Raw genomic sequence first — 27,408 nt, forward strand, 5'->3', positions numbered from 1 at the left:
AATTGTTTTATAATAGTAGCACATTATAAAAATTACTTTTATTTCCTGAATTTGAGGCAGTAGTGGCATCAGTTAGATTGTTGGCCTCTCCCAGAAGCCTCTGTTGATTCTCTTAGATCAGGCTCCTTAACAACTTTGCTTTTTGTCACTGCATTTATCATATAGTGTTGAAATCGCTAGTTAGTTATTTTCCATGAGAGCAGATGTTGGCAAACTATAGCCCATGGGCCAAATTGGACCCACCATTTGTTTTGTAAATAAAGTTTTATTTGAACACATCCATGCTTATTTGTTACCTATTGTCTATGACTGTTCTTCCCTTACAACAACAGAGCTGAGTAGTTGGCAACAGACTATATTGCCCTCCAAAGCCTATAATATTATTATGTGGCCCTTTACAGAGAGTATATGTCAGTTCCTGCACTAGTTTGTAACTTTCCTGAGGAAAAACCAAAAGGCCTTTTAACATTGTTATCTTCCTGCACCTAGCATAGTACTTGATGTACATTAGTGAATAAAGACATGAATGAATTAAGAAGTAGTATTTCAATCATAGTTGGCCGTTTTAATATAGTTTTGATATACAGCTAATAAGTAGTTATTTTAAATTATTAAATATGAGAATTGTTCAAGTAAGTCATATCAGTGTAGTCAATAAATATACCACCTATCCGCCTTTCCTGTGTGTTAAATTCTATAACTCATATTTGTGTGTGTGTGTGTTTTTAAAAAATGACCTTTACTGATTTCAGAGAGAGGGAGAGAGAGAGAGAAACATCAATGATGAGAGAGCCATTATCGGCTGCCCCCTGTAGGCCCCTGACTGGGGGTCGAGCCAACAGCCTGGGCATGTGCCCTGATGGGTAATTGAACCTTGATCTTCTGGGTCATAGGTTGATGCTCAATCACTGAGCAACGCTGACTGGACTATAACCCATGTTTTTAAGTGGGCAGTGGGAATAGTTTAATTTGACTACTTTTTCTGAAGTATGTTCTATTTAGTTACTCCTGATTATATGAAATTTAAGAAGAAAAAACCCCTAACTCTATCTTCTTAGCTCTTTTCTTTTTTTTGTTATCCTCACCTGAGGATATTTTTTTCCATTGCTTTCCAGAGGGAGTGGAAGGGGGAAGGGAGAGACATCAATTGGCTGCCTCCTGCACAAACCCTGACCAGGGCCAGGGATCGAGCCTGCAACCGAGGTACATACCCTTGGCTGGAATCGAACCTGGGACCCTTCAGTCCGCAGGCTGATGTTTTAACCACTGAGCAAAACCTGCTAGGGCCACAAACATCTTTTGACTTTCAGTACTGTCATGACTATGACTATAGTATACTATCACTGTCAGTGATAAGCAGCCATATACATGTGGATAAAGAAACCTTGTTCATGTAATTAAAACAAAGTGTAAAACCTGGATATTAATCTAATATGGTATCTGTAAACCTCTTCATGAAATATAGCAGGGCATAAAGGTACGGGTAAATAATAGATGAATAAACAGGATAAGATAGATTCTTGCTGTGTCAATGTAAGAAACGTCCAAACCAGTAAGAATTTTTATATGAGTTTATTTGAGCCAAACTGACAGTTGCTGGGAAGCAAAATCTCAATGGATTGAGATAATGCTCTGGAGAATAGCAGGTTTTACCACTTATTTTATACATCAGAATCAAAGGAGAAGACGTAAGGGCGTTACATGAAATTCGTTGGTGATGGATCAGGGAGGCTGGAGAAAGCTAAGTGTAACGGGCGTGGGGGGTGAAATCTCTGGGGTTGGATAAAGACTAGATGGAATAGACACAGGCTGCTTTTACATAGGCTTATGTAGGATACTTAACAACAATATAATAACAATGGGGATTTGTGGTTTCTCTGGTGAGGCAGCTGTGCTTTGAGGGTTTGGAAAAAGAGAAATTATTTTGATATTCCAAAGGTATGTTATCAGGTATGTTATCTTAGATGCGGAAAGACTACAGACAGGCTCAGTTAAGGTGAAGATTAACCTTTGTTAGGGAAAAATATGGCCCTAGGTCATGACTACCCACCATGAATGCTTTTAGTTAGGAACTTTTAATTTCAGACCTTCGTATGGGGTTACTTTGGGGCTCTGAGTTTGTAAGGCTGCCAGGCAGGCCTCCCATGAGCTTGTCGAGTTTAGTATGTGGCCCCTTTTCAATCCACAGCTGAAGTTAAATGACAGAAATAGAGGACTTTCATTCTTACTGTGGAAGACCAAGTGTATTAAAAAGTATAAGATACTCCAGTGGCTTAGTGTAATAATACCAAGTAAAATTCCAGTATAGTTTCTTTAAGTTGAGAAAGTGGTTGGAAATTTCATTTGAAAAAATATTCATAACGAGTATGATAATTTAAAACAAAACAGCAACACTGGTGCAGAGGCTTTCATTAGAAGATTTTAAAATAATTGTGATACATAATAAAAAATGAGTAATATTGATTTAAAACATCAAAATAAGACAATTGGGTTAATAAACCAAGAAATGACACAAAATTGGCAAAATATATATATTTAATGAGTTTGATTGCGTTTTTTTTTAAGGAATTTTTTATTGATTTTTAGAGAGAGAGGAAGGGAGAAAGAGCAAGAGATATAGCTGTCTCCTGCACACCCCATACTGGGGATCGAGCCTGCAACCTGGGCATGTGCCCTGACCGGGAATCAAACTGGCAACCTTTCCATGCTCTGGACGACACCCAACCAACTGAGCCACACCAGCCAGGGCAATTGCTAATTCTTGTCTAAGTCACTTTTTTAAGAACATAGAATCATAAGATAGTCCCTGCTCTCAAAGACATTAGTATCTCGTGCATAAGTAGACTAAATATTTCATTCTGTTTCATCTCGCAATTAATGACACTAGAAGTTTAAATAGTGTTCTGGTTAAAGAGAAATTATGTTGCTTTTGGGGGTATGAGACAGGGATCAGAAGAGGGTTTAGTAGAAAGAGTCAGCATTGAGCTGAACCATGTAGGGTGTGCAGGATTTCATAGGCACAAAATAAAGAGAAGGGGCATTCCTGAGGGAACAGCATGGACAAATGCTTGGAACTGTAAAAGAGCTTGGCCTGCAAGGAAACTTCAGCTGTCAAATATGAAAACACGGTTGGATGGCAAATGCTCCTCAAATGCTGTTTATGCGAACCTCTAAAAAATACATTACTTTTAGTTTATCTTCTCTTAAAATCTACAAATTATATCATACCGTAATATGATTATATCATACTTCTAGGCCTTTTGGCTAAGATCAAGTGTAAATTGGTAGTTGAAAGCATTCTTTTAGGTCTAATTTGGTATCAGACAAGCTTTGAGATCTAGGATCAAAATTTTGCAGTTAGTTAAAACATGACCAAATAGGCAAAATGAATAGGATTGATTGAAAGGTATTAGATATCTTATTAAAAATCTAAATGATACATTTTAAAAATGTTAAAATGTGTTTAGAAAGTTACAGATTGTCTTATGGTGTACAAAAATAACCAAGCTCCATAAAAACATCCTCCTCCAGTTTTGATTAATTGACAAAGCTAATAAAGGGACAGTCTGGTTCCCCAAGTTGTAAAACCAGCCCATCTGTGATTAATTTTTGTTGAATTCATTTTTTTCTGTACCTTATTTCTTTTTTTAAAAAGACTATATGTAGTAAAATAAGAACAGCTGCTATATCTAAGTCGAAGTGGTGCAACATGGGTGTCTTATATCATTTTTCTCTATTTTCTCTGTTTGAAAAGCTCAGGATTAGTCCTCTGAAATTTAAAAAAAATTAATGGAGCTCTGACAGATTTAAAAACTGTGCCAGCTTCCATGGGAACTAAGAGTAAGATCTAGAGAGGCCCCCAGATCCTTTGATTATTACTTAAAAAAGACATCTAGATGTTTTTGCCGTTCATCCTAGCAGTCTTGTCTCATGGAAAGGCAGCTCTGCAGGCTAAATAATAGATGTGACTCAAGAAAAAGAGGGAGCTGTTGTCTGTAGTTTAAAATGTTGGAGAAATTTGGGGGTAACTAAAGTTTAATATTTTCTTTCTTTAGTGTCCTAGTGGGCATAATGAATCTGTAAAACTTGAATATATTGTATGCAGCATTTCCCAAACTTATTTAACTTCCAAACCCTTTGAGTCTCTTACAGGACTAATTTTCTGAGTAAGACAATTTGGGAAATGCTATTTTACAGTTTATGAAGTGCCATTGTAATACCTTGTGAAGATTTACGTTACCCTGAGGAACACTTTCCCTATCCCTTTATTTCAGGGAGAGAAAATGTTAAGAAAGTTGAATGCCTTCAAACTTACATCAATATCAAATTCTGGAGCTGATTGACTGACTCCTTTTGATCTTGTGTTTCCTGCCTTTGTTGTCAGATGCTCCAGAGAGGTGCAGTAGGTTGAGGGTTGAAAGGAGGCTATTGGATCTCGATTGATAAACAGGCATACCTCGGAGATACTGCTGGTTCAGTTACAGGCCTGCAATAAGGCGAGTATCACAGAGCAAGTTGTAATCTTTTTGCTGGTTGATGGTCTTGCCTTAAATTTGTAAAAAAACGCAACATCTGTGAAGCACAAAACAATTGAAGCACAATATAACGAGGTCTGCCTGTAATCTTTGGATACAGCGAAGCAACTCAAGAAAAAGAGCCAAGAAAGGAAAAAGACATCCAGTAAATACCATTAGGAGAAATGGTTATAAGGGTGGGGGAAGTAATTTAAGTAGACTGCCTTACCGTGCAGTGCTGCAAATTCTAGGAGAACTGAAAATTTAAACATAACTACTCTTTTTTTGTTTTGTTTTGTTAATCATCACCAGAGGATATTTTTTCCATTGATTTTTTTTTTTTTTTATAATTTAAAAAAAATAAAAAAAAAATATATCTTTATTGATTTCAGAGAGAGGAAAGGAGAGGGAGAGAAAGAGATAGAAACATCAATGGTGAGAGAGTCATTGATTGAGCCCACAACCCGGGCATGTGTCCTGACTGGGAATCGAACCCCGATTGCCTGGATCCCAGGTCGACGCTCAACCACTGAGCCACGCCCGGCTGGGCTCCATTGATTTTTAAAAAATATATAATTTTGCTGATTTCAGAGAGAGGAAGGGAGAGGGAGAGAGAGATAGAAACATCAATGATGAGAATCATCCATTGGCTGCCTCCTGCATGCTCCATACTGGGGATCGGACCCACAACCTGGGCATGTACCCTGACTGGGAATCGAACTATGACCTCCTGGTTCATAGGTTGATGCTCAACTACTGAGCCATACCAGCTGGGCTCTTTATTATCTCTGAAGATTATTATCCCCATATTAGTGGTGATTAGTTTACAGAGGTCAGATAATTGTGCCAAGGCCACACAACCAGTATTTAACAGTCCGAATCAGCTCAGCTCTCTCCATATCTAAAGCCCACCCTCTTGATCTTACTATATGACTTGCTAAAAGCATGTACTTCCTGAGATGATAATAAAAAAATAATACCAAACACATAGCACTTACTATGTTATGGGCTAAGCACTTTACATATACTAACTCATTTAATCCTTAAAAGGTTGTAAGAGCCCTGGCGGGTGTGGCTCAGTGGTTAGAGTGTCGGACACGCACTGAGGGCTCTCGGGTTTGATTCCCAGTCAACAGCATGTACCTGGGTTGCAGATTCGACCCCCAGCCCCCTTCGGGGTTCTGTGGGAGGCAACCAATGCGTGTGTCTCTCTCACATCTATATCTCTGTCTCTCTCTCTCTCTCTCTTCCTCTCCTCCCTCCCTCCTTTCCACTCTCTCTAAAAAATCAATGGAAAAAGGTGAGAATTAACGACAACAACGACAGGTTATGAGATACCACTATTATTAGTATCTCAGTTTTGTAAATGAGGAAATTGAGGCAAGCAAGGTTAAGCCTGTATCTTAATCATTATGCTACGCCGAGTCTCTGAAATAAAATTTAACTGTCAGATTATATATTTATTACAGTTAAAAAAGGAAAATGATCAGATATAGTGCATCACTGAGAAGAAACATACAAATTTTATTGTATTGTAAATGATAATTATTTTTGAAGTACATTCTTACAGAAGCCATCAAAATGTATTCTAACCTTTAATAAGGTTTTATTACAAGGAAATAATTCAGAAGGGAAAAAAGTTCAGAGGTGTTAATTTGCTGTTTGTAATAATGATAAAGGAGAAATAACTGGCAAACCCGCAATTGGAATGAAAGAAATGAACATTACATAAATTCTTGCACTGTTGCTAGCATTTTTCTAGTCATTCACTTGGTTGTTTCAAGTACGTGCCCCACAATAACCTTATAAGGTAGATGGTATTGTCATTTTTACAGAACCACAAACTGAGGGTCAGGAAAATGTAAGGGATCCAGATCTTTCTTGACCCCAAATAATCAGACCCTTAACAATATCTTGAGGGACAGTACAATGTTATATGTCATTAACATTTACAAGTAAGTTGGTGTGGGAATCAGTGTGAACACTTTTTTTTAATACTCACCCGAGGACATGCTCAGAGAGAGATAAACATCGATGTCAGAGAGAAACGTCAATCAGCTGCCACGCACACACTCCCTGACTGGGGATATGTGCCCTGACGGAAATAGAACCCACAACCTTCTGGTGCATGGGTCGACACTCCAACCAACTGAGCCACCTGGCCAGGGCAATGTGAAAAACATTTTAATTAATAAAGCCTTCAATATGTACACATTTGATCTATGTAAAGATGATTGTTAAAGTCAAGAGTTTTATCTGATAGGATTTTTTTAGGGACAAATTTCTTTTTAAATCAAAATATACTCTAAAATGTTGGCATCTGTACTAGTTCTACTGTCCTGCCCTACTCAATACTTGGCCCTAAATTTATGCAGGTTCATATATTTACAAATTATGTACTTATACTTTAGGTCTAGAGAAATGTAGGGAATTAACTACCATTCTTGAATAATAGGAAGGTTTGACGTGGTAGGACGGCAGTGTAGTGTAGTAGCTAAGAACTTCAATTCTGGAGTCAGCCAGCTTAGGTTTGTTTGAATTCCGGCCCTATCACTAGCTATGTGACATTGGGCAAGTCCCTTTTCTGTTTTCCACCACTTTTTTTTTTAAAGATTTCATGAGAACATGAAGGTTCAGCAAAGAGTCTGGCAGTAGTAAGCTCTCAATATGCTGGCTGCTACCATCATAAACATCATCATCATCATTATCAACTTCTAGGAGTTGGTTTTACTAGAGATCAGAATTGAGGTCTTTTAGATTGCATTAGATTTCTGTGGTGGCCTAATAAGCCACCAAACACTTAATTGCTTAAAACAATAACCGTAATATTTACTAGCTCAGAGTTCTTTGGGTTGGTAACTTGGTCTCAATTTAGCTGGGTGCTTGGGCTGCACTGGTCTCCCCCTGTTCTTGGTTGGGCTTGCTCACGTACCTGGGGCCTCTCTCTGCTTGGTCTCATTCTCAAGTGGGCTAGCCTGGGGCTATTACATGGTGTCAGTAGACTACCCAGCTGGAGTCTGGAAGAGGCTTGGCCTATTGAAGTCCAGGCTCAGGCTTCTGACACCCAAGTTTCACATCTGCATTCTAATGGTTAAAGTCACAAGGTTAGCCCAGGTTCAAAGGGTGGGCAGTGGAACTCACTTTTTTTTTTAATCCTCACCTGAGGATATTTTTTCCATTGCTTTTTCAGAGATTGTGGAAAGGAGAGAGAGAGGGAGGGAGGGAGTGAGGGGGGGAAAGAGAGAGAGAAAGAAAGATAGATCACTGTGAGAGAGACACATCGATTAGTTGCCTCCCGTACCCACCCCAGCCAGGGCCAGGGATCGAGTCTGCAACCACGGTATGTGGCCAGAATTGAACCCGGGACCCTTCAGTCGGCGGGACGTAGAGTTCACTTTTTGATGGGAGTTGCTGCAGAGTTTCTAAGTTTTAAATCTGCCATATAGACTAAGCACTGGAAACTCTGTTTCATGCTGATTAAGATCGGCTGATTGACTTTTGATAAGAAATAAAAAGATTATAGTTAAATGTCAGGGCATGTTTTAAAGACTCAATAATATAGCATATTCATAAAAATAAATTAGTTTTGGTACAGTTGGTAACTAAAACTTTTACTAATACTCTTAGAAATTAAATTCATCTTGTTTTTAGAAAATCTTGCCTATTCGGGAAACTATTATAAGGATATACGTAATTTAAAAAAAATTCTCCCTTAAAAGGTAAAACCACTTAAAAAAAATAACTAAGTACCATTTTTCTAACCCCCAGATTAATAAAGGACAATTTTTTAAGTTTGCAAACTTTCTATATCATATAACATTCAGCCTGTTTAATCTCAGATGATGTATTAGTAAGAAGTGAAGTCATTTCTGTCAAATACAGTAGGTTGGGCACTATGATAAAAACTTTTGTTTCTGTGGAGAATTGAATTCAGGATTCATTTATACTCTTCTACCTGAGTTGTTGCTAAATAAAGGTGGGTTTTTAAATAAGTCTAAACAAAATCTAGCAACTTTGCTTAACTTAAATATACATTTATTTGCAATGTTTTATTAAACTACAAAAATTAAGTACAATAATGTTAGTGTTCCTTGAACTAAATTCTATCAAAAGTAAAAATGCAGTGAATCATAGGCACAGATGTTAATTTCTCAGAATTCTTTTATATATCCTTTAATTTCACATAGGTTATTCTCAGCTTCTCATTCTTAATAATTAGGGTCATTAATTATTACTTTAGTTTATGTGAGCTGAAACAGCAAAGAAGCAATGCAGCAGTAGGCCAGAAGACAGTACATTTTAATATGGTGATTCTGTCATATTTTCAAGGGCATTTTTGAATCTTTAAACAGAAATCTCAGTAGAAAATTTAACTCGCTAGTACTTGCATGGTATGAATAGTTTTTTATTCCTTTTGAATAGTCTGTTAAAATGAGTTTTAGAACACTTAGGTTGTTTGGTATATTGAAGAGTAATGATAGGAGTATCTTAATATCTCAGTTGCATTGATTCTGGTTAAATTTGTGCTTTTTTAAAAAAAAATATATATATATTTTTTTACTTCAGAGAGAGGAAGGGAGAGGGAGAGAGAGAGAGAAACATCAACGATGAGTCATTGATTGGCCACCTCTTGCACTACCCCCACTGGGGATCAAGCCCGCAACCCAGGCATGTGTCCTGACCAGGAATCGAACCACAATCTCCTGGATCCTAGGTCGATGCTCAACCTCTGAGCCATGACCGCTTGGGTGTGCTTCTTAATCCTGGCTTTACAAGCTTCCCAGTCACCTATGGAACATCTCTAGGAAAATTCCAGGGATTCTGATCTGGCAGGTACCATCATAGCATTGGCCTTGATAAAATCTTACTGCCATTCATAATGGCAGATGTATCACAAAAAATAACACACCAGCACACATCCACTCTTCTGAAGTTGATTTTTAAATGCTAATGTTTTATCTTTATTAGGAGACAGAAATCCTAGTTTAAAACCTATTCAGTAAGTTTATATAAAGTTACATTTTGAAATAGGTAAACACTTAGAAAGTAGCTGTTGTGAAAGAAATACTAATACTGTTTAAATTTATGGAAGCATGTGGTAATTATCAAATATGGAAAATAAATACTACTTGTATTCAGTATTAAACATCAAGTATTTCCTTTCTTGCTATAAAATAGATATGGGGTTTATTATTTCAATGTTAAAATATGAAAATTTTTAGTAAAATTTACCCTCATAATGTAGTTCCTCTTCTCATTTCCCATTTGAGCTCTAACAAATCAGTAAGCGTGGGATAGCTTACATTTAGCCTGTAGTCTCTGGTCATTTAAATAGTTTCACTTTTGAATATGTTAAAGTTATGATGTTCCCTTTGCACCTTCTGTGTCTGGTTACCAGCCAGACTACTAATACGGAAGTGGATTTTGCAAATTGTTTTTCAGCTGACTACCTGGCTCAGGCATTTGATTCTCTTTGTTTGGACTTGAAGACCGATGAAGGAAAAATCTTATTTTTGGAGTATCAAGCTGTTCCAGTAATACTAAGTCATCTAAGAATATCCAGTAAAGGACTCTTATCCAATGTCATTGATAGTTTGCTTCAGATGACAGTGGAATCCAGTAAGTTTTAAAGTTTTATATACATAAAGGAATGGCGGTGGGATGATTTTTCTCATCTGTTCTGAATGGTGAATGTCTACATATCAGACACCATTGCTTTTTTAATAGAAAGGCTTTAAAATATTTTTGACAACTATATAATAGAGTCATTAATAATATCACTAAGTTATAAAACCTAACCCTTTGTCCAGATTTTCACTAACTTAGCACAATTTCCAATAGTCATCTCAGTTATGTGGATATATTCTGCAAATGTTACTCATATCCTCAGTCTTCTTTCTTGTTTGGTAGTAAACAATCTATTATACTTGTTGCTGCTTGCTGGTCCCTAATGGCTGGGTGCAAGGCATGGTTATGCTTCTAACTAGGTACATTGCGTGTATGGTTTCACATTTTCCAGCCACTGTTCTATACACACTTGTTTTTCCTTTACAACACTCCTCTGAAGGAGGCCTAATAGAAAAACAGGTCTAGACAAATTGTCCATGGATTCCACAACTATACAGAGGTAGAACTCAGACTTGAAACCAGGTCTCGGATTCCAGATGTGAAGTGCATTCTACTATCTAGCACAGTGATTAGGTTTTTCAGGTTTGTTTGTTTTCCTGGCCCCCAAATGTCATATTTTCACTAATCTCTTTTGCTAATATTTTTAGCCATTTGTAACCATTAAGATAATGGATTATAGTTGGGGAATTAGCTACCTAGGTAAGTAATATTGGGGTTTTGAATCTCAATGGACTAATTTAAGGTGTAGAGCAAAAAGTGAAAAATTAGTAAACTGAGACACAGAGACCCAAGATTACTTGTTTAAGTGGGTAGATTTCCAACTAGTTTCACAGAATTTTTTTGTTTAATGAGGAAAACAAAAATCCTACCAGATGCAAATATTTATTCATCAAAAACAAATCTGTCTGAATATGTCTGACACAGATGAAATCTTCCCTATAGCCAAAGGAAAACTCAGTAAAATTTTAGGGAATAGTGGACCTACTTGTGGCATTGTAATGTTCATATTTGGAGAAATAGTATTAGGTTAGCCAACAGATGTTCAGTTCATTTACATTTGTTTACCTTTGTTCAAGTTATGATCAAATCCAAGGTTATTGTTTCTTGCTCAAATTGAGTAAATGAAGCAAATGCTAATTTTGATTGCTAGAAAGCCATGTCATTTTTAATGGTGGGAAACTTTTGGAAGATCCATAATAGGCAGGTCTTTGGTGATATTTATATTCATCTTCTTGATATATTTTCCAGTGTTAATATAAATTTAGTACCTGGTGTTAGTGAGCCAACAAAATTTGTTGAAGGGATAAATGAATGATAGATTAATGCAACAAATACTTCTCTAGCTATTGGTTTTATGTTTTGTTTTTTCTAGATTTGAGATGGGAAACTCATTTCACCATATACATAATTTCCACATGCCATTTATTTTTTTAATTCGTGGGAAAGAGTTGTTGAAAAAGAAATTTTGATAGAATTGATTTGCAGATGGCTTATCTCACCCATCTCATGTGCACTAGTGGCCAGCTGTGTGTGTGTGCGGTGCCACATTTTAAGCATTATGTTTGTGGTGTACTGCTGCGTGTTGGGGCTTCCTTTGAAGCCCGTTGGAGCTTCAGAGCAAGAAGGTAGAGGGAGGTGTCCGTGGGCTAATCTCTGGCCCTGGGCTACCCAAAGTGCCTAGTACTGGGTTAACCAGGAGGTCGGTATAGAAACAGTGTTTAGAAACCTATATAGTAATTTAACAGTAATTTTATGTCTGTTAAATCCAATTATAATTTAAAACATTTGGACTTGTTTTTGTATACTTCTTTTATTTCATTTTCTATTGTTTTTTAATGGTTTTGTAAAAAGATAAACTGAGACACATTAAATTTTGAAAAGTTTATTTGAGCAAATGATTTGAATGGGACAGCACCAAAACTGAAAATGGTTAAAGGTGCTCCACAGGTGGGGCCCAGGGCAGAGGTGGTTATAGAGAAGACATGCAGACAAAGCAAAGAAATTAATTGGCTATAATTTAAATATTTGACTTATTTGGGAAAATTTAGTTACTTGGCTGTTATAATAATTGTTCTGGAGTTTCAGTTTCTCAGATTTTAGAAAATCTAGTTGAGTGTTTATGATTAGTTGTTTTTGAGTTTTGTTTTCTTAGATTCAAGTACATTCACTCTGGCTTAGGTTTGTTTGTTGAGGTAGGCTACACTGCAGAAGGCACTAGAGCCCCCCGGTCTAACAGCCTCCTTGTTGAACTGTTCTAGCAGTATTTTATAGACGTGTGATGGATTCTTTGTGCTGGATCGGAAGTGTTGAAAGACGTCCTTCGCCACAGTTCTCTCCATCTCTATGGATACTTTATCTTAAGCTATGTTATAGTTAGTGCTGCAAGTGATTTTTTTCTTCTTCCCTTCTGCTCTTCCCCAGAATTCATCTTTTCATATATGAGAAATGTCATTAGCTGTATAGGTATTGTTTTTTGAAAGCTGCCAAAATATATTTCTTTAAGTGTAAGTTAAGATCTTCACATTGATTTACCTTCCAGTATATATTATGAGCACAATATTTTTTTTAGATTGAGGGCTTCTAATTATATCTGTTTGGGGTGTGAGTGTATATATTATATAATAACTTAGTGGTGTTGCTCTTACAAAATTACTTTGTGATTTTTTTTTTTTTCCTTTTTCCTGTCAGTGGTTGAAAGTTATTACTCACCTGTTTGGATTTAGCTGTGTGAGAACTTGAGTCTAATTTTATGTCAAATAATTCTTTTCTTGTCAGACTTAGTTTAAGTAGAGGAATTTAAGTTTGTATTTGCATTATTTAGTTTGTTCACTTTTGTGGCCTTGTCTAAGGTATCGTGCTACTGTTTAACTCTTGGAAGACAGTAATATATTTGAGCACATTTTGCAAACCTTATTTTTGTTTAAGTAAAATTTATTATAAGAATTTGGAAAACTACAAACCAACATAAAAAAAAAAGTCTTACCATTCTGTACATTCACTCCCTGTGAATATTACATTCTGTCTTTTTTCTATGAATACTTTTCATGATGTTGGGTTTTTCCTTTTTTTACCATGGGTAGATCCTAGTGTATATACAGTTGCATCAATATATGTTTGTGTTATCTGTCTAAAATATTAAAGTACCAAAAAATATTAGGAAATGTTGCAAAGAAATATACTTGAGTTTGGTTTAAATTACCTCTGAATATGGGTAAGAAAAATTAATAAAGTTAAAGATATCATCAAATGCTTGAGACTGTGCTACATGCTACATCTAGAACTCATTTGTGAACATATCTGTATTTTTTATTTTAGTGCAGCTACTAATTTTTCATTGGCAGTAATTCTTCATTTGGGCAACATAATTTCTTCTCTTCTTGCTGTTTTTAATTTATTATGTCATTCTATTATATTTTTATTATTAGGAAGATTAAGGCAAGGACAATTTCAATGAAATGATAAGTGTGATACTTTGAACAAAGTGCTAACCTAATATGTACACACCATGTTTGTAGTCCCAAATCCCGCACACGCATAACCTGTTTTCTCTGTTACAAATTTTCACATGAAAGAACGTTCTCTATAAGGAAACACAGTGAGAAGTTATATTTTTTAATAACTAAAAATTATATAATATTTTTTGTTAAGACTCCTCTTAATTCCACCACCTTAACATGACATTTATAGTTTGTATACTGTGTAATATATGTGTGTGTGTATATATTTCTTACATAGTTGGAATCATAATATACATACTTTTTTGTTTTATAAGTAATGCATATTCATTGTAGAAAAATTAGAAAATTCAATTTTATTTCATTTAACAAATATCTGTCTATAGACTATACATTCATCCCTGGTAGTGAGCTAGGCACTAGGGATACAGCAGAACCCAAGACAAGTAAGTCCTCTGTCATCATGGATCTTATGGTCTAGTTAACTTTTGTCAAATTATTGGTATACTGGGGATGATCATAATACCAATATCATAGGATCATTAAAGGTGGTGAGGGACTTAGCCATGCTAAGATCTTGGAAAAGACTGTTTCAGGCAGTGGGACACAGCTAGAGCAACGGTGTTAGGGCAGGTATTAGCTGTGCTAGGTGTGGTATTTTCAGAAAGAGCAGGGAGTGGGCAGAGGAGTAGAATCATCAGAAAGACAGGGCCTGCGACTCTTACTGGGAAGGGCCTTGTTGACATCATCAAGACAATCAAGAACATTCGAAACTTGGTTTAGGTGATCTCCAAAGACCATTCAGCCACCAAGGAAACATGCAGACTGTTTTCAACATCTGAATTTGTTGTAGTTAAAAAAAATTATTTAAAAGCTTAATTTAAACCCAGAGAACATAATTTCATAGAAACTATAGTTTCTTAAGAAAATCAAAATGGTACTAGTAGCAGCCTTTATGGTCTCCCCTGTCCCTTCCAAAAGACCTGTTTATAGATCTTGATCTTCAAGCCTGCTGATCATTAAGAGAAGGGTGGTTGGTTTTGGATACATGAAACTGAAAAAGCCATTCCAGTGTTTGTGCCAGTCATTAGAAAATTTAAGTTGGAGTTTGTCTATATATCTTTTAAGACTGTTACAGATTATTAAGAAAGGAAAACAAATCCTTTCTTTGAGGTGAAATTGGTGTATAACATACCAGTTGCAGGTGTACAACATTATAATTCGACATCTGTGTACACTATATTCACAAAGTCATCACCACCAAAAGTCTAATTACCATCCTTCACCATATAATTGCCCTCCTTCTCCCATTTCATGCCCCCCGAACCTCCTTCCCCTCTGGTAACCACCAATCTGTTTTCTTTATCTGTGAGTTAGTTTTTGTTTTCTTTTTAAAATTCCACATATAGTGAAATCATATGGTATTTGTCTATCTTTGACTTACTTATTTCACTTAGCATAATACCCTCTACGCCCATCCATATTGTTGCAAATAGCAAGATTTCTTTTTTTACGGCTGAGTAGTAGTCCATGGTATATGTATACCACATCATTTTTATCCATTCATCCACTGATGGACACTTAGGTTGCTTCCATCGCTTTGCTATTGTAAATAATGTTGCAGTGTTCTTGTATTCTTTGGACAAATACCCAGAGGCAGAATAGCTGGATGATACGGTAGTTCTGTTCTTATTTTTTTGAGGAATCTCCACACTGTTTTCCATAATGGCTGCACCAATTTACCTACCCACCAACACTGTATGAGGATTCCCTTTTCTCCACATCCTCTCTAAAACTGTTTTTCATTTTGTATTATTTTTAATTTTTTTTCAATTACAATTGACATTCAATATGAATTTCAGGTGTACAACATAGTGGTTAGGCATTTATATAACTTACAAAGTAATCTTCCCTCATAAGTCTAGTACTCACCTGGTATTATACATCATACAACACTTTGTTTTTTAATTTACTTTTAAATTATTGTTGAAAGTATTACAAATGTCCCCTTTTTTCCTCCATTGATCCCTCCCCCCCGTACCCCTCCCCCGAGGCCTTCACCACACTATTGTCTGTGTCCATGGGTTATGAAGATATGTGTTAAAATTCTTAGGTAAATCTCCCCACCCACCCCTGCCTTCCCCCTGAGATTCGTCTGTCCCATGCTTCTACGTCTGGATCTATTTTTTTTTATTGGTTTATTTTCTTCATTAGGTTCCACATAGGAGTAAGATCATGTCATACTTGTCTTTCTCTAGCTGGTTTATTTCACTTAGCATAGTACTCTCCAGGTCCCACTATGCTGTCTCAAAGGGTAAGGAGTCCTTCATTTTTACAGCTGCATAGTATTCCATGGTGTAAATTTCTGAGAAGATGCTAGATATGTTTCAGTCTTCTTGAACTTGTAGAGACTTGTTTTGTGTCCTAACTTGCGGTCTGTCTTTGAGAATGTCCCATGTGCACTTGAGGAGAATGCATATTCTGCAGCTTTGGGGTGAAATGTTTTGTAAATGTCAATTAAATCCATCTGATCTAGTGTGTCATTTAAAATCGCTGTTTCCTTGTTGAGTTTTTGTCTGTAAGATCCATCCAGCAAAGTCAATGGGGTATTAAAGTCCCCTATGGTGACTATACTGCTGTCGATGTCTGCTTTAAAGTTCTCCAGAAGATTTTTGTTGCAGTTTTTCCAGCCTATGTGTCTTTTGTTCTGAGGTGGGTCTCTTGTGGACAGCATATATTTGGGTCTTATTTTCTTATCCATTCAGCTACCCTATGTCTTTTGATTGGATCATTTAATACATTTATGTTTAAAGTTATTTTTGATAGGCACTTACCTATTGCCATTTTATTTTTTTATTCCTCTGTTTCTCATTCTCTCTATTTCAGTTTCTTATTACATCAGTCCCTTTAACATTTCTTGCAGTGCTGGTTTGGTGGTGATAAACTCCTTTAGCCTATTTTTTGTCTGGGAAGCTCTTTATTTCATCATCTATTTGGAATGATAACCTTGCTGGATAGACTATTCTTGATTTCAGATCCTTGTTTTGCATTACCTTGAATATTTCCCTTCCAGCCTGTAGAGTTTCTGATGAATTGTAGGTAACAGATTGCTTTTCTCTTGCTGCCTTTAAGATTCTCTCTTTGTCTTGAATGTTTGGCATTTTAATTATGTGTCTGGGCATGGACATTTTTGGGTTCTTCTTGCTTGGGACTCTCTCTGCCTCCTGAACTTGTGTGACTTTTTCCTTGACAGGGTTAGGGAAGTTTTCTGCCATTATTTCTTCAAACAGGTTCTCTAATCCTTGCTTACTTTCTAGATCTTCTGGCATTCCTATGATGTGAATATTGTTGGGTTTCATGTTGTCCCATAGTCCCCTTAAACTGTGCTCCTGTTTTTTAATTGTTTTTTCTTTTTGGTTCTCTGATTAATTTTTTTCTAACCCTGTCTTCTAATTTGCTGATCTGATCCTCACCTTCCCCTAATCTGCTGTTTATTCCTTCCATTTTCTTTTTTTATTTCTACTATGTCATTCTTAATTTCCATCATAGTTTCCATTTCTTTTCTCTTGCTGTTGAGCATCCTTATGATCAGTATTCTGAACTCTATATCTGATAGATTGCTTATCTCCATTTCAGTTAGGCTTCTTCTGGAGACTTCTCTTGTTCTTTCATTTGGGGCTTTTTTGTCTCCTCATTGTGGCTGCCTGTTTTGATTTGTTTCTGTGTATTAGGTAAATCTGCTAGGACTCCCAGTCTTTTGGATGGTCTCTGGTGCAGGCCAATGTCAGACGCTGTTTGTGACTGGCCGTGAGTACCCTGTTTGAAGCTTTCCGCACACCACAGTTTGTGGCTCCTTCTGCTGGGGCTGGGTGTGTTTGGAAAGGACCAAGATGTACACCAAGGTCTAATTTACCAACGCCTGGGCCCAGAAGCAGATCAGGGAAAGACTCAAAACACCCAGAAGCTGATTGTTACTCAATTTCTTTATGAACCTCAGGCTGTAGAAACTCCACAAGGTCTATTTACAAAAAAAATTAATGTAATAGGAAGTCAGGAGCATTCTTAGGTCTGGATGATTTGGCTGTTTAATACTGCCTGTCTGACTGCAGCATTAGCTAATGATTTCCTGTTGCTTTCATGATGGCAGCTTTAGAAAGTCCTGGAATTTTGATAATTCCCAATTGTTTCAATGTCTGTATGACATCTAATAATTTTTCCACCTTTTTCCCATTACGGGCTGCCTTGAGAAAATTAAGAAGCCTCACTGCTTCCACAACATTCTAAAGTTATGAGCTGCACCAAAGGCATAGCTACTATCATTGTAAATATTGATTATTTGATTTTTGACCAATTGACAAACCTGAGTTAGAAGAATTAATTAGGTTTGTTGGGCAGATCATATTTGGGTAAATAATAACCTTCAGTTATGTTCACCATGGAAGTTATTGCATATCCAGCTCAGTAACATTCCTGCTTATCTTTTAAAGATCCATCTGTAAACCAATTAAGTCACCATTATTAAGGAGTGTCCTATAAACCATTCCTAGGAACAAGAAGGTGGTCAGTAAGTAAAACGCAATCATGGATGTCTTTATCCTGCAAAGAAAATAGCAAAGTTACTGGCTTAAGACTGTTACATCAAGCTTAAGTGAAGTTAGGTGCAGAAGGCAAGAACCAGTGGGCTGAAGGGAGTGTTAAATGTGATGAGAATTCAGTGGAGATTTAATAGAATGAGGAACATAAAGAGAGGCCATAACTATCTTTTGTTTGTTTGTTCGCATAACATGTCTATAGCAGAAATGGCTGACATGCAGGGAGGGAGCCCTTTGACTACTGAGCCTAGTTGCTGACTATAATAGTCTGTAGGTCTACAATCTATATTTTTGAGTTAAAACTTCTAAAAGTATTTCCTTCATTTTTATGTATAAAAAGTTAGTTTATAATTAAAATGTCCCAGAGTGGGAGCTTTAGATTATTCTTTAGAGATTTTATAGCTTGTTTCCCTTCTGGGTTCTACTGAATTGGATCAGGTCAATTTGATTTTAATAAGACATATAAGGGCTGGGCCATTAATAAAAATTTGGAATCCAATTTTGACAATATATCCAGTCAAACCCAGGAACCCTCTAAGCTGGTTTTTGTTCTTGTTTGTTTTTAGAAGACGAAAAGATATTATTCCTCTGAGTCTTTCAGGGTTAATCAGTAGCCCATCTTTAGATATTAGATAACCAAAGTATTTTACCTATGGTAAAGAGAATCAGAGCTTGTCCTTTGATATCCATGTCCCTTTATAGCTAGCTATTGTAATAGGTAAATTGTGTCATTTTGTAGGAGTCTAGTAATTTTCTAGAGCATAAAACTAAATAATCCACATATTGGATTAGAGTGGAATCTCTAGGAACTTTAACATAATTTAAATCAGCTTTTAGTATCTAAGACAATAGGTGAGACTCTACATGTATCTCTGGGGCATTACTGTCCAAGTAAACTTGGAATCTTCCCAGGTGAAAGCAAAGAGGTATTGACTGTCTTTTTATACTGGATTGCTGAAAAAGGCACTACATAAATCTGTTGCTGAAAAAGATTGTCAGTTCACAGGAATAGCTGATAATAGGTTATGTGGATTTGGACTAGGTTATAGGATTTTTGGAACTGACTTTTATTTAAAGCTATGAAATTTTGTATAAAACTCCTTTCTTTTCCATTGGAGTTCTTTACTGGAAGGGTAGGAGAATTACAGGGGCTCATATGTGGAATTATAAGCCCTTTTTTAGAAGTAACTTTGTATAATGGGCTCAATTCTAGCTCACGCATAAAGGATATCGGTGACCAAAAAAGGCCTGAAGTTGCATTGGAACATCCTGTAACAAATGTTCAGTTCCTCTTATGGAGGGAGCTTTCTTTAAAATCATTATTTTCCCAATTGGCTCAGTATCTGATTTATTTAATTCTAAATACATTTCACCCTTCTGGAAAAAGGATATGTGGGCATCATTGGTTTCAGGAATTGAGGCAGATTTGATTAGCAAGAAAAAAAAATCTATATGTACACACACACACATGTATATATATATATATATATATATATATATATATGGCCCTGTAACATTCCCTAGTTGGAAGGGAAGGGGTCAGGTTCTGATTTACAAACAGACATTGGTTGATTAGATATCCCTACCATTTTTGCACAGAAACTTTTCTCCAACTTGGTTAGGTGTGGTTAAGAACAGGTAACGTAGCGCAGTATTTCAAGGGCCTTAGTAATTTCCCTTTATGGTAATTTTAATTTCTCCTAAACTATTAGTGCTGTTAAGGAGAAGGGGAAATGCCTTCGCATAGTCCTCGAAGCAGCCCTATGTTTGCTGCTTTTTTTTTTCCCTCCTTATAAATGCAGTTTTAGTTTCCTATAATCAATCTTATGGTGACCTGGCATTTTTATAGTAAAAACAGACTCCTCTCTCCACTTGTCTAAGAGACCTTTGAGTAGATCTGACTTGATTCTTAATTGTTGGAGCTGTAAGTCCATAATTTTGGCAGCTTTCTCTCTTTTTCACCTTTGAATAGTTTTAGATTGTTGATCAGCCAGAATAGCCAGTTCATCAGTATGTGTGGTCTGCCATTTTAATTAATGTTGTTTGATCAAAGTTACAAGTTCTTCATCTAGTCCTTCCAAAAATGCCAGATTTAGTAAGGGATCATTTTGATGATTCTTAAAACTGCCTGGAGACAGACTTGAGTATTGTTTGAAAGTTTTTTTCAAAATGTTTAAAGAAATCAAGCACTGGTTCGTCAGGCTTTCTTTTACATTGCTGGATCGTGGTCAAGTCCATTTTCTGAGGAAAGATATCAGGTATGGCTTGGTAGAGCCAGTGAGTTAATTCCCTGCATTTTCCCCAGTCTGTTCTCTCTGTTTTAAAAAATCCTCTAGCCCGGCCGGGCGTGGCTTAGCGGTTGAGTGTCAACCTAGGATCCAGGCGATCAGGGTTTGATTCCTGGTCAGGGCACATGCCCAGGTTGCGGGCTCGATCCCCAGTCCGGGGTGTGCAGGAGGCCGCCGATCAGTGACTCTCTCATCATTGATGTTTCTTTCTCTCTCTCTCCCTCTCCTTTCCTCTCTCTGAAATCAATAAAGATATATTTAAAAAAAATAATAATAAAAAAATTAAAAATCCTCTATAGGAGTATGCCAGCAAACTGTACCCAGCCTTTCCGTTGCCTTACTCTCAAAACCAGTAGATGTATTAATTGGAATAGCTCAGCATAACTAGGATCATATGTTCTAACAGTTAAATTCCTTTGTGAACCCATCAGGGTCCTGGAGAAAATCAGGGAACAATTGCTGGTTCCTCTTCCTGAGGCCAGCTTTCTCTGAAGGGAGCTGCTGGAATTTCTGGATTATCCTTGTCTGAATTCCTATTCTCGTTTTCCCTTAGGTCAGTAGGGAGTGGTAGTGGGGGAGATGCAGAAGAGATAGTAGGGGAAGGAAGAGGGAGGGGGAGGGCGAGTCCAGACAAGGAAGCTCACAGAGTGGTAAATATAGCGGAGCTGTAGAAGGGGAAAGAATGAGGAGTTGGAATTTATTAACTTCAGAAGCCTTCTTTAGTTCAGAGAAGCTTCTGGTTTCTAAATCAAGATGCGCTTCCTGTTCATTCAGTTTAATTTTAGAGCTGCCATTTTCTAATTTCGCATACAAAAAAATTAACTTAGGTGCCCAAAGAAAACTGCACTTTGGCCGTTTTAAGTTGATATCATTTCTAGTTAAATTTTCCCTTTTCTGTAAAGTACTTGTAATTAAAGGCTTCGCACATCTCCAGGAGTATTAATGGAGGTTGAGGACTGGGAGTCACTGGCTTTGGAGGCAGGATGTTTCAAATTAATTTTAGTTTTATTTTGGGATCTCTAGAGTCTGAACAAATTTGTAGGGATATTGTGTAGTGGGTTGAAGTGTGCTGCTTATGGGTTAAGCTCCATGGGGCTCTTACCTCCTGAGTCACATTAACCCTCTTATGTGCCTCAGTTTCTCTTCCCAGCTATCTCATATAGCCATGAGAACTTGAGTGCTAGGTGACCAACCTTTATATGTGCGCCCCTGGACAAGACAATTGTTTAATTACAGTTTAGTTGGAATTCCCTATAGGGCTCCTGCACATTGTGGGGGATGCCCCTTTGACACCTGCACAAAGATTCTTAGTCACCTAAGAATACCAAAGATTTGGGCTGGAGGGAGGAAGTACCCCTTAATTTTGGAGCTGAACTAGTTCGGGCTCTCATTTATAAAGCAAAAGCTTTTTGTTCAGACTCTCAGAGATCAACACCAGTTGAAAAGCCAAAGTTAAAAACCAGCCACCCATTTTTCCTTCAGTTCTGCCTTAGCCTGGGTTTTCTCAACCCTTAACCTTTAGTTCTACCACATGGATTAAAAAAAAAAGCAGCTCAAGTAAAATCAGGGAGGTTCAAAATTCTAAGTGAAACTGACCAAAATCCACCCAATGCAAAATGTGGATCCAGTGGGGGACAGTGGGCATCTGCTGGTACCTAGCTCAAGTTTGGGTCTGCAAGGTGGTCCTGGGTGGGCTTCTTCGGAATCCTGCTGCCTACACCAAGTAAATGTCAATGTAAGAACTATTCAAACGGGTAGAGAATTTTTGTGAGTTTATTTGAGCCAAACTGATGACAACTGCCAGAGAGCAAAAATCTCAACAGATTGAAAAAATGCTCCAGAAAATGGCAGTTTTGCACCTTATTTTATATATACAATCAAAAGAGAAGGCATAGATGGGTTACATGAAATCCATTGTTGTTAGATTAGGGAGGTGGGAGAAAGTAAAGCAGCATGGGGGGGAAACCTCTGGGGTTGGATAAAAAGTAAAATGATAGACACACACTTCTTTTACATAGGTGAGTATAGTTAGCATTCAACAATTAACATGATGACAATGACAGTGAGGGGATTTGTGGTCTCTGGAGCTGTGTGGTGAAGAGGGTGGTGATTACTTTGTTGTTCCAAAGGCATGTTAGCATGTTATATCAGGAATGTTGTCCTAGATGCAAAAAGACAGCAGACAGACTCAGTCAAGGTGAAGATTGAAGATTGACCTTTGTTAGGGGAAAATACTGCCCTAGGACATGACTACCCACCATGAACTGCTTTTGGTTAGGAATTTTTAAATTTCAGACCATCCTATGTGGTTACAGGCCTCCCCTGAGCTTGTCAGGTTTAGTATGTGGCTCCTTTCTGTCCACAATAGCAACTTAAATTTGAACACATTCCAAAGCCTTACATTTTCATATGTTATATATTGGATGTCCCTTTTTACATATTATCGTTTTATGTATTCCTTAACTAATTATTCTAGTTTTAGTTAAGTTGACTGCTTTTGTCTCCTAACTTCAGCTTCATCTAACCTGCTGTTGATGCCCCCTAGTGTATTCTTCTTTTCTGTGATTGTGTTCTTCGTTTCTGACTGGTTATTTTTTGTTTTTTTGGTGTGTTCTTTTTTATGCTTACTGTGTCTTTAAGTTCCCACTGAGTTCATTCTTTTCCCCCTGTTCCTTGAGCATTCTCACAACCACTGTTTTGAACTCCTTGTCTGGTCGGTTGCTCACCTCCATTCAGTTCTTTTTTTCCTGGGGATTTCTCCTGTTCTTTCATTTGCACATATTTCTTTGTTTCCTCATTTTGGCTGCCTCTGTGTATGTTTCTCTGTATTAGGTCATCTGCTGTGTCTCCCAGTCTTGGTGCGGTGGTCTTATCTAGTAGGTGCCCTGTGAGGCTCATTGGCGGTGTCTTCCAGATCACCTGAGCTAGGTGCTCTAGGAATGTCCCTCTTGTGGTTATGTGAGTCCTCCTGTTGTTGAGTCTGGATTGCCACTGGCTTATTCAGTAGTGTTGACTCGGCCTGGCTACCTGTGAGGATTGACCCCAACCCCAGTGTATGAGCTGCTGTCCCGGGGCTGACCTCATGATGCAGACTTTGCCCCATCAGGGTCTGGTGCCTGACGAGATCGCCCTTGGGATGTGTCACTTGTGTGACTAATTGGGTCAGTGCTCCACTAGTCCTTTTATTTTAACTTTTACATTTCTTTGTTCTCAAGTTTGAATAATCTCTTAATTGCTTTCTCTCCCATATGCATCCCTGCCCCATCCCTAGCCCCAATTTAGGAAGCCCTGTTGGGTGCTGAGTCTTCTCATGTTTGAAAATGCTGGCCCATGGCTTTCATACTTAACAAAATTTTGCCTGAATAAAGTGGCTTTAGGTCTTTCATTGCTTTATGCATTCACTGCTGTTTTGGAGAAGTCTGAGGACAGTATCATTTTCCCATTAGAGGTAATTTATTTTTGCTCGGGTGGCTACTTACTATTTTATCTTCAAAGTTCAGAATATATCTTGCTGTTGAATGTTCTAAAGCAAATTTTTCTGAAACACTATTGTTCTCTTTCAATCTGCAGATTCACTTCTTTGTTCATTTAGCATTTCATATTAATATATAATTGTCTTCTGTTAACTTTGTTAGGAGTGTTACCAGAAAGGGGACCTGGCCCTGAGCAGGTCTGCCTAGGGCCAGCCAGTAGTGTGTGGATTCTTGACTGTGCAGGAAAAATTTCACAACATGAGTCCAGGTGACTATGAGGGAATATTTATTAAAGTTGGGGAGGTAAAACAAAAAAGGGCTTACTATAGAAGAAGCAACAGGAAAGCCTAGGCTGGGCTGCCCTAGCTCTCTGGGAAGTCAGAGAAAAAGGGGCCTTGGGAATAGTTTCAGGGGACTAGCCTTCGACAAGCTGCCACTGCCCATTGTTCCCTAGGTTGTAAGTCTCATGGGGTCCCTTAGAGTTTAGGAGATGCCTGCCCGTGGGGGAAGAAAAGGGGAAAGGAAATGGTAGGGGAGTTGCTCTCCTTCGAGGGAGAGCACACACTGGGTCCTTTGTCTTGAGGCTTTTATTTCTCTCTTACAGTCAGGAAACTTAGTGGAAGTCTCAGGGGAGGGTTTCAGCAAAATATTAATTAGTTCTCTAGGTGTACTCTTTCAGGGTGTGGTCTTCACTGATTGGTCAGTGCCAGGGCAGGGGGTCATCAGTCATCACAGCTGGTCCTGGTGTTGTCCACCTGGTTTTGCTGCTTTTCTGGGTCTGGAACTGAAATACAAGTAAGGCGTCAATGTTATTTCTAGGGAGGTGGCCTGTGTCTGCTGTAAATTGCTCTGCCAGTTTGTTCAGCTGTATGCCTCAGTTTCCCTATTCCACTTGTCCTGGCTCACTGGCCTGTCTCAGGAATACCAGTTATCCTCATTTTGGATCTTTTTTGATGGTCTTCCATATCTTGGCTTTGTTCTAGTCATTCTTTTCCTCATTTGTGTTTGCATCATCTCTGATTTTTATGATAGTAATCTAATTTTCAGCTACATTATTTAGCTTCTTGATGTTTTAAATTAATTAGTTTTTTAATGGTGGTGTTTTGATATTCTCTCTCTCTTTCTCTCCCTCTCCCTCCCTCCCATCCTGTCTCCCTCTCCATCTTTTTCAAATCCTGATGTTTATCATATTTTCTTATTTATCGACTAGCCATAATCTTATTAGGTTAATAATAAAGTAGACCTCAGAACTCCTACGGAAAACCTCGTCCTTTTCTTTGAGTTGTGTTTCCTTTTACATTTGGCTCTGTCTTGTGCTTGTTCCCTTCCTTTCTTATTGACTGAATGGTCATTTGCTGCGGTATGTGCAGCAGCTGGCCATGCTGTTTCTAATTAGTCTTGTTCTTGCTTTTGGGCCTACTTGTCCAGACTTTCTGTATGTCCTCATAGAGGGTGAGGGGCTTCTACGCTCTCTTCTTACCACTGTATCCAAGTCCAGTTTTTTTCTCCCTTTAGAGCTACAATTTGAAAGCCTTTTTCCTTAATATATACGTTTTGTCCTGTAGCTGGTAGGTGTACTGATGACATGCTTTCTTTGTGAGACTCTTAGGGCTGTGTTCTCACTTCTGGGATTTTGCTAAAATGTCTAATTTAGGTTCATTTCACCTAACTGGGAAAGTGGGAGGTGTGAGTGTTCTGTTTCCATGGAGAAATTCTTTTTGGCTTTGGACAGGCTCCCATTGCAGTGCGTGCTCTGGAGCATCACATTTCTTCCTGCCAACCTCTCTCTCTGTTTCCCAGTCAGAACTGTGAAAAGGTAACAATAGCGGGCGAGTTTGCCCGTTTTTGGGTTTGGGGTGTATAAGCGAGAATTCCCAAGATTTTGTCAACTTCTCCAGTGCATCTTGTGGAAGAAGGGTTGTTATGGTGGCCAGGACCCTGCCACACTTCACTCTCTTCCACTCGAAAATTTTACGTTTTTATCTGAGGCCACTTTCTGCCTGTTTTTAAGGGTCATGACATTGACTTCTCTTCTATTTCTGTGTTTGTGTCTGGTTGTTGTAGGTGAGGTGATTTTTTTTCTGCTGGTTTTTTGTTTGCTTTACAGTGTGTGTGTGTGTGTGTGTGTATTAAAGCTGGGGCCAGTGAAACAAGGAAGGGCTTAGGACAGAAGCAGCAATGGGAGAGAGACTAGGCGGGGCTGCTTTGGCTCCCTAGAAACGTTAGGGAAAGAAGTGGGCCAAGGCAGAGCTACTGCCAGCCCACTGGAGTCAGAGGAAAGGGGCTTTGGGGACAGGTTCGGGGGTTGGCCCAGGAGGAACTCCTGCTGCCAACTGCTCACCTGGTTGCGAGTCTCGTAGGGCCCATTAGAGTTCAGGAGATGCACGCTTGTGGGGGAAAAGAGGGGGAAAGAAAAGGCATGGGTGTGTGCGCTCCGGGGAAAGAGAGAACTGTTTTACAATTTTTGATCCATAAGCCTACCTTTTCCAAGAGGGAAATTCTCTCAAGCATTTTTATCTCTGTATTTTAATGTAGAAATCAGTGAAGACATGTTAAGTAGTTTATTCAGTGTTACATGAATTTTGGAAGAGTTGCTGCCTGGTCTCTTGGGCCTTCGGTTTTTATTTCCCTCTTGTACTAGCCATGCTTATTCAAATTAAGATTCTTCTAAGCTTTCAAAAATATAATTAATTGGAACATTGTAGTATTGAAAAAAATGTTAAAATCACAATGTTTGTAGTTAAACCTAACTTAATGCATATAAGAATTCCAGAATTTCCTTTCTCCCCTATTGTATGTCTGTCTCACAGGTTTAAAAGAGAGATTGGAAATCAAGCCAATGAATCCCTTTTACTTCTAAAAGAGCTTCACAAACTTCACTGTTTAAATATGCTGGTATACTGAAGTCTTTGGATAGTCTTGGCTCTTTCCATTACAGAGGTCACAAAATAGCTTCACTTTCATTTGACAGTGTTGACTTGGGTGGTTTTTTTTTTGTTTCTGTTTTTTTTTGGTAATAACCCTGAAATGTGTGTGTTTTGTTCATGCGAAGACCTGATTTACATACAAAGTATTGTAAAATGAAAGAAGATACACTCTTTTTCAAACTTTGGTAATAAACAACCATCATAACTTTCTTTTTTGGTGTTTAAACTTTTAAATTGAAAATATCAACATTGTAAATTATGGATACAGTAAAACCTCGATATAACGGACTAATTCAAATGAGGGAGTGTCCATTAAAGCTGAAAGTCTATTTTTTAATAAAGTAGGTTTCCTGAATGGGTGTTAAAAAATTGACAAATTGTTAGTTTACCTGTTTTTACTTATGCAGACGCATCTGTGTAATTAAAATTAAGTATGTATGAAAAGTTTATTTCACAGAAAAGTTTTCTATATGTATTACAGTAATTTTAAATTTATACTGAATATGTCTAGTAAATGCCTGCATTCACCAG

General features: G+C 37.7%; 1 protein-coding gene across 5 annotated transcripts in view; it reads left to right on the forward strand.

Annotated features, from left to right (window-relative positions):
• Positions 1–27,408, forward strand: part of CCDC138 (coiled-coil domain containing 138) — an 88,759-nt gene that overhangs the window by 55,651 nt on the left and 5,700 nt on the right. For all 5 annotated transcript variants that reach the window (XM_087820676.1, XM_087820679.1, XM_087820675.1 and 2 more), the window contains one exon: positions 9,957–10,133. In XM_087820676.1, coding sequence (XP_087676802.1) covers positions 9,957–10,133 — 177 coding nt within the window. The remainder of the gene's footprint in view (positions 1–9,956; positions 10,134–27,408) is intronic.

This window comes from Miniopterus natalensis, chromosome 9 (assembly GCF_054644295.1).
Source record: "Miniopterus natalensis isolate mMinNat1 chromosome 9, mMinNat1.hap1, whole genome shotgun sequence".
Taxonomy (NCBI): Eukaryota; Metazoa; Chordata; class Mammalia; order Chiroptera; family Miniopteridae; genus Miniopterus; species Miniopterus natalensis.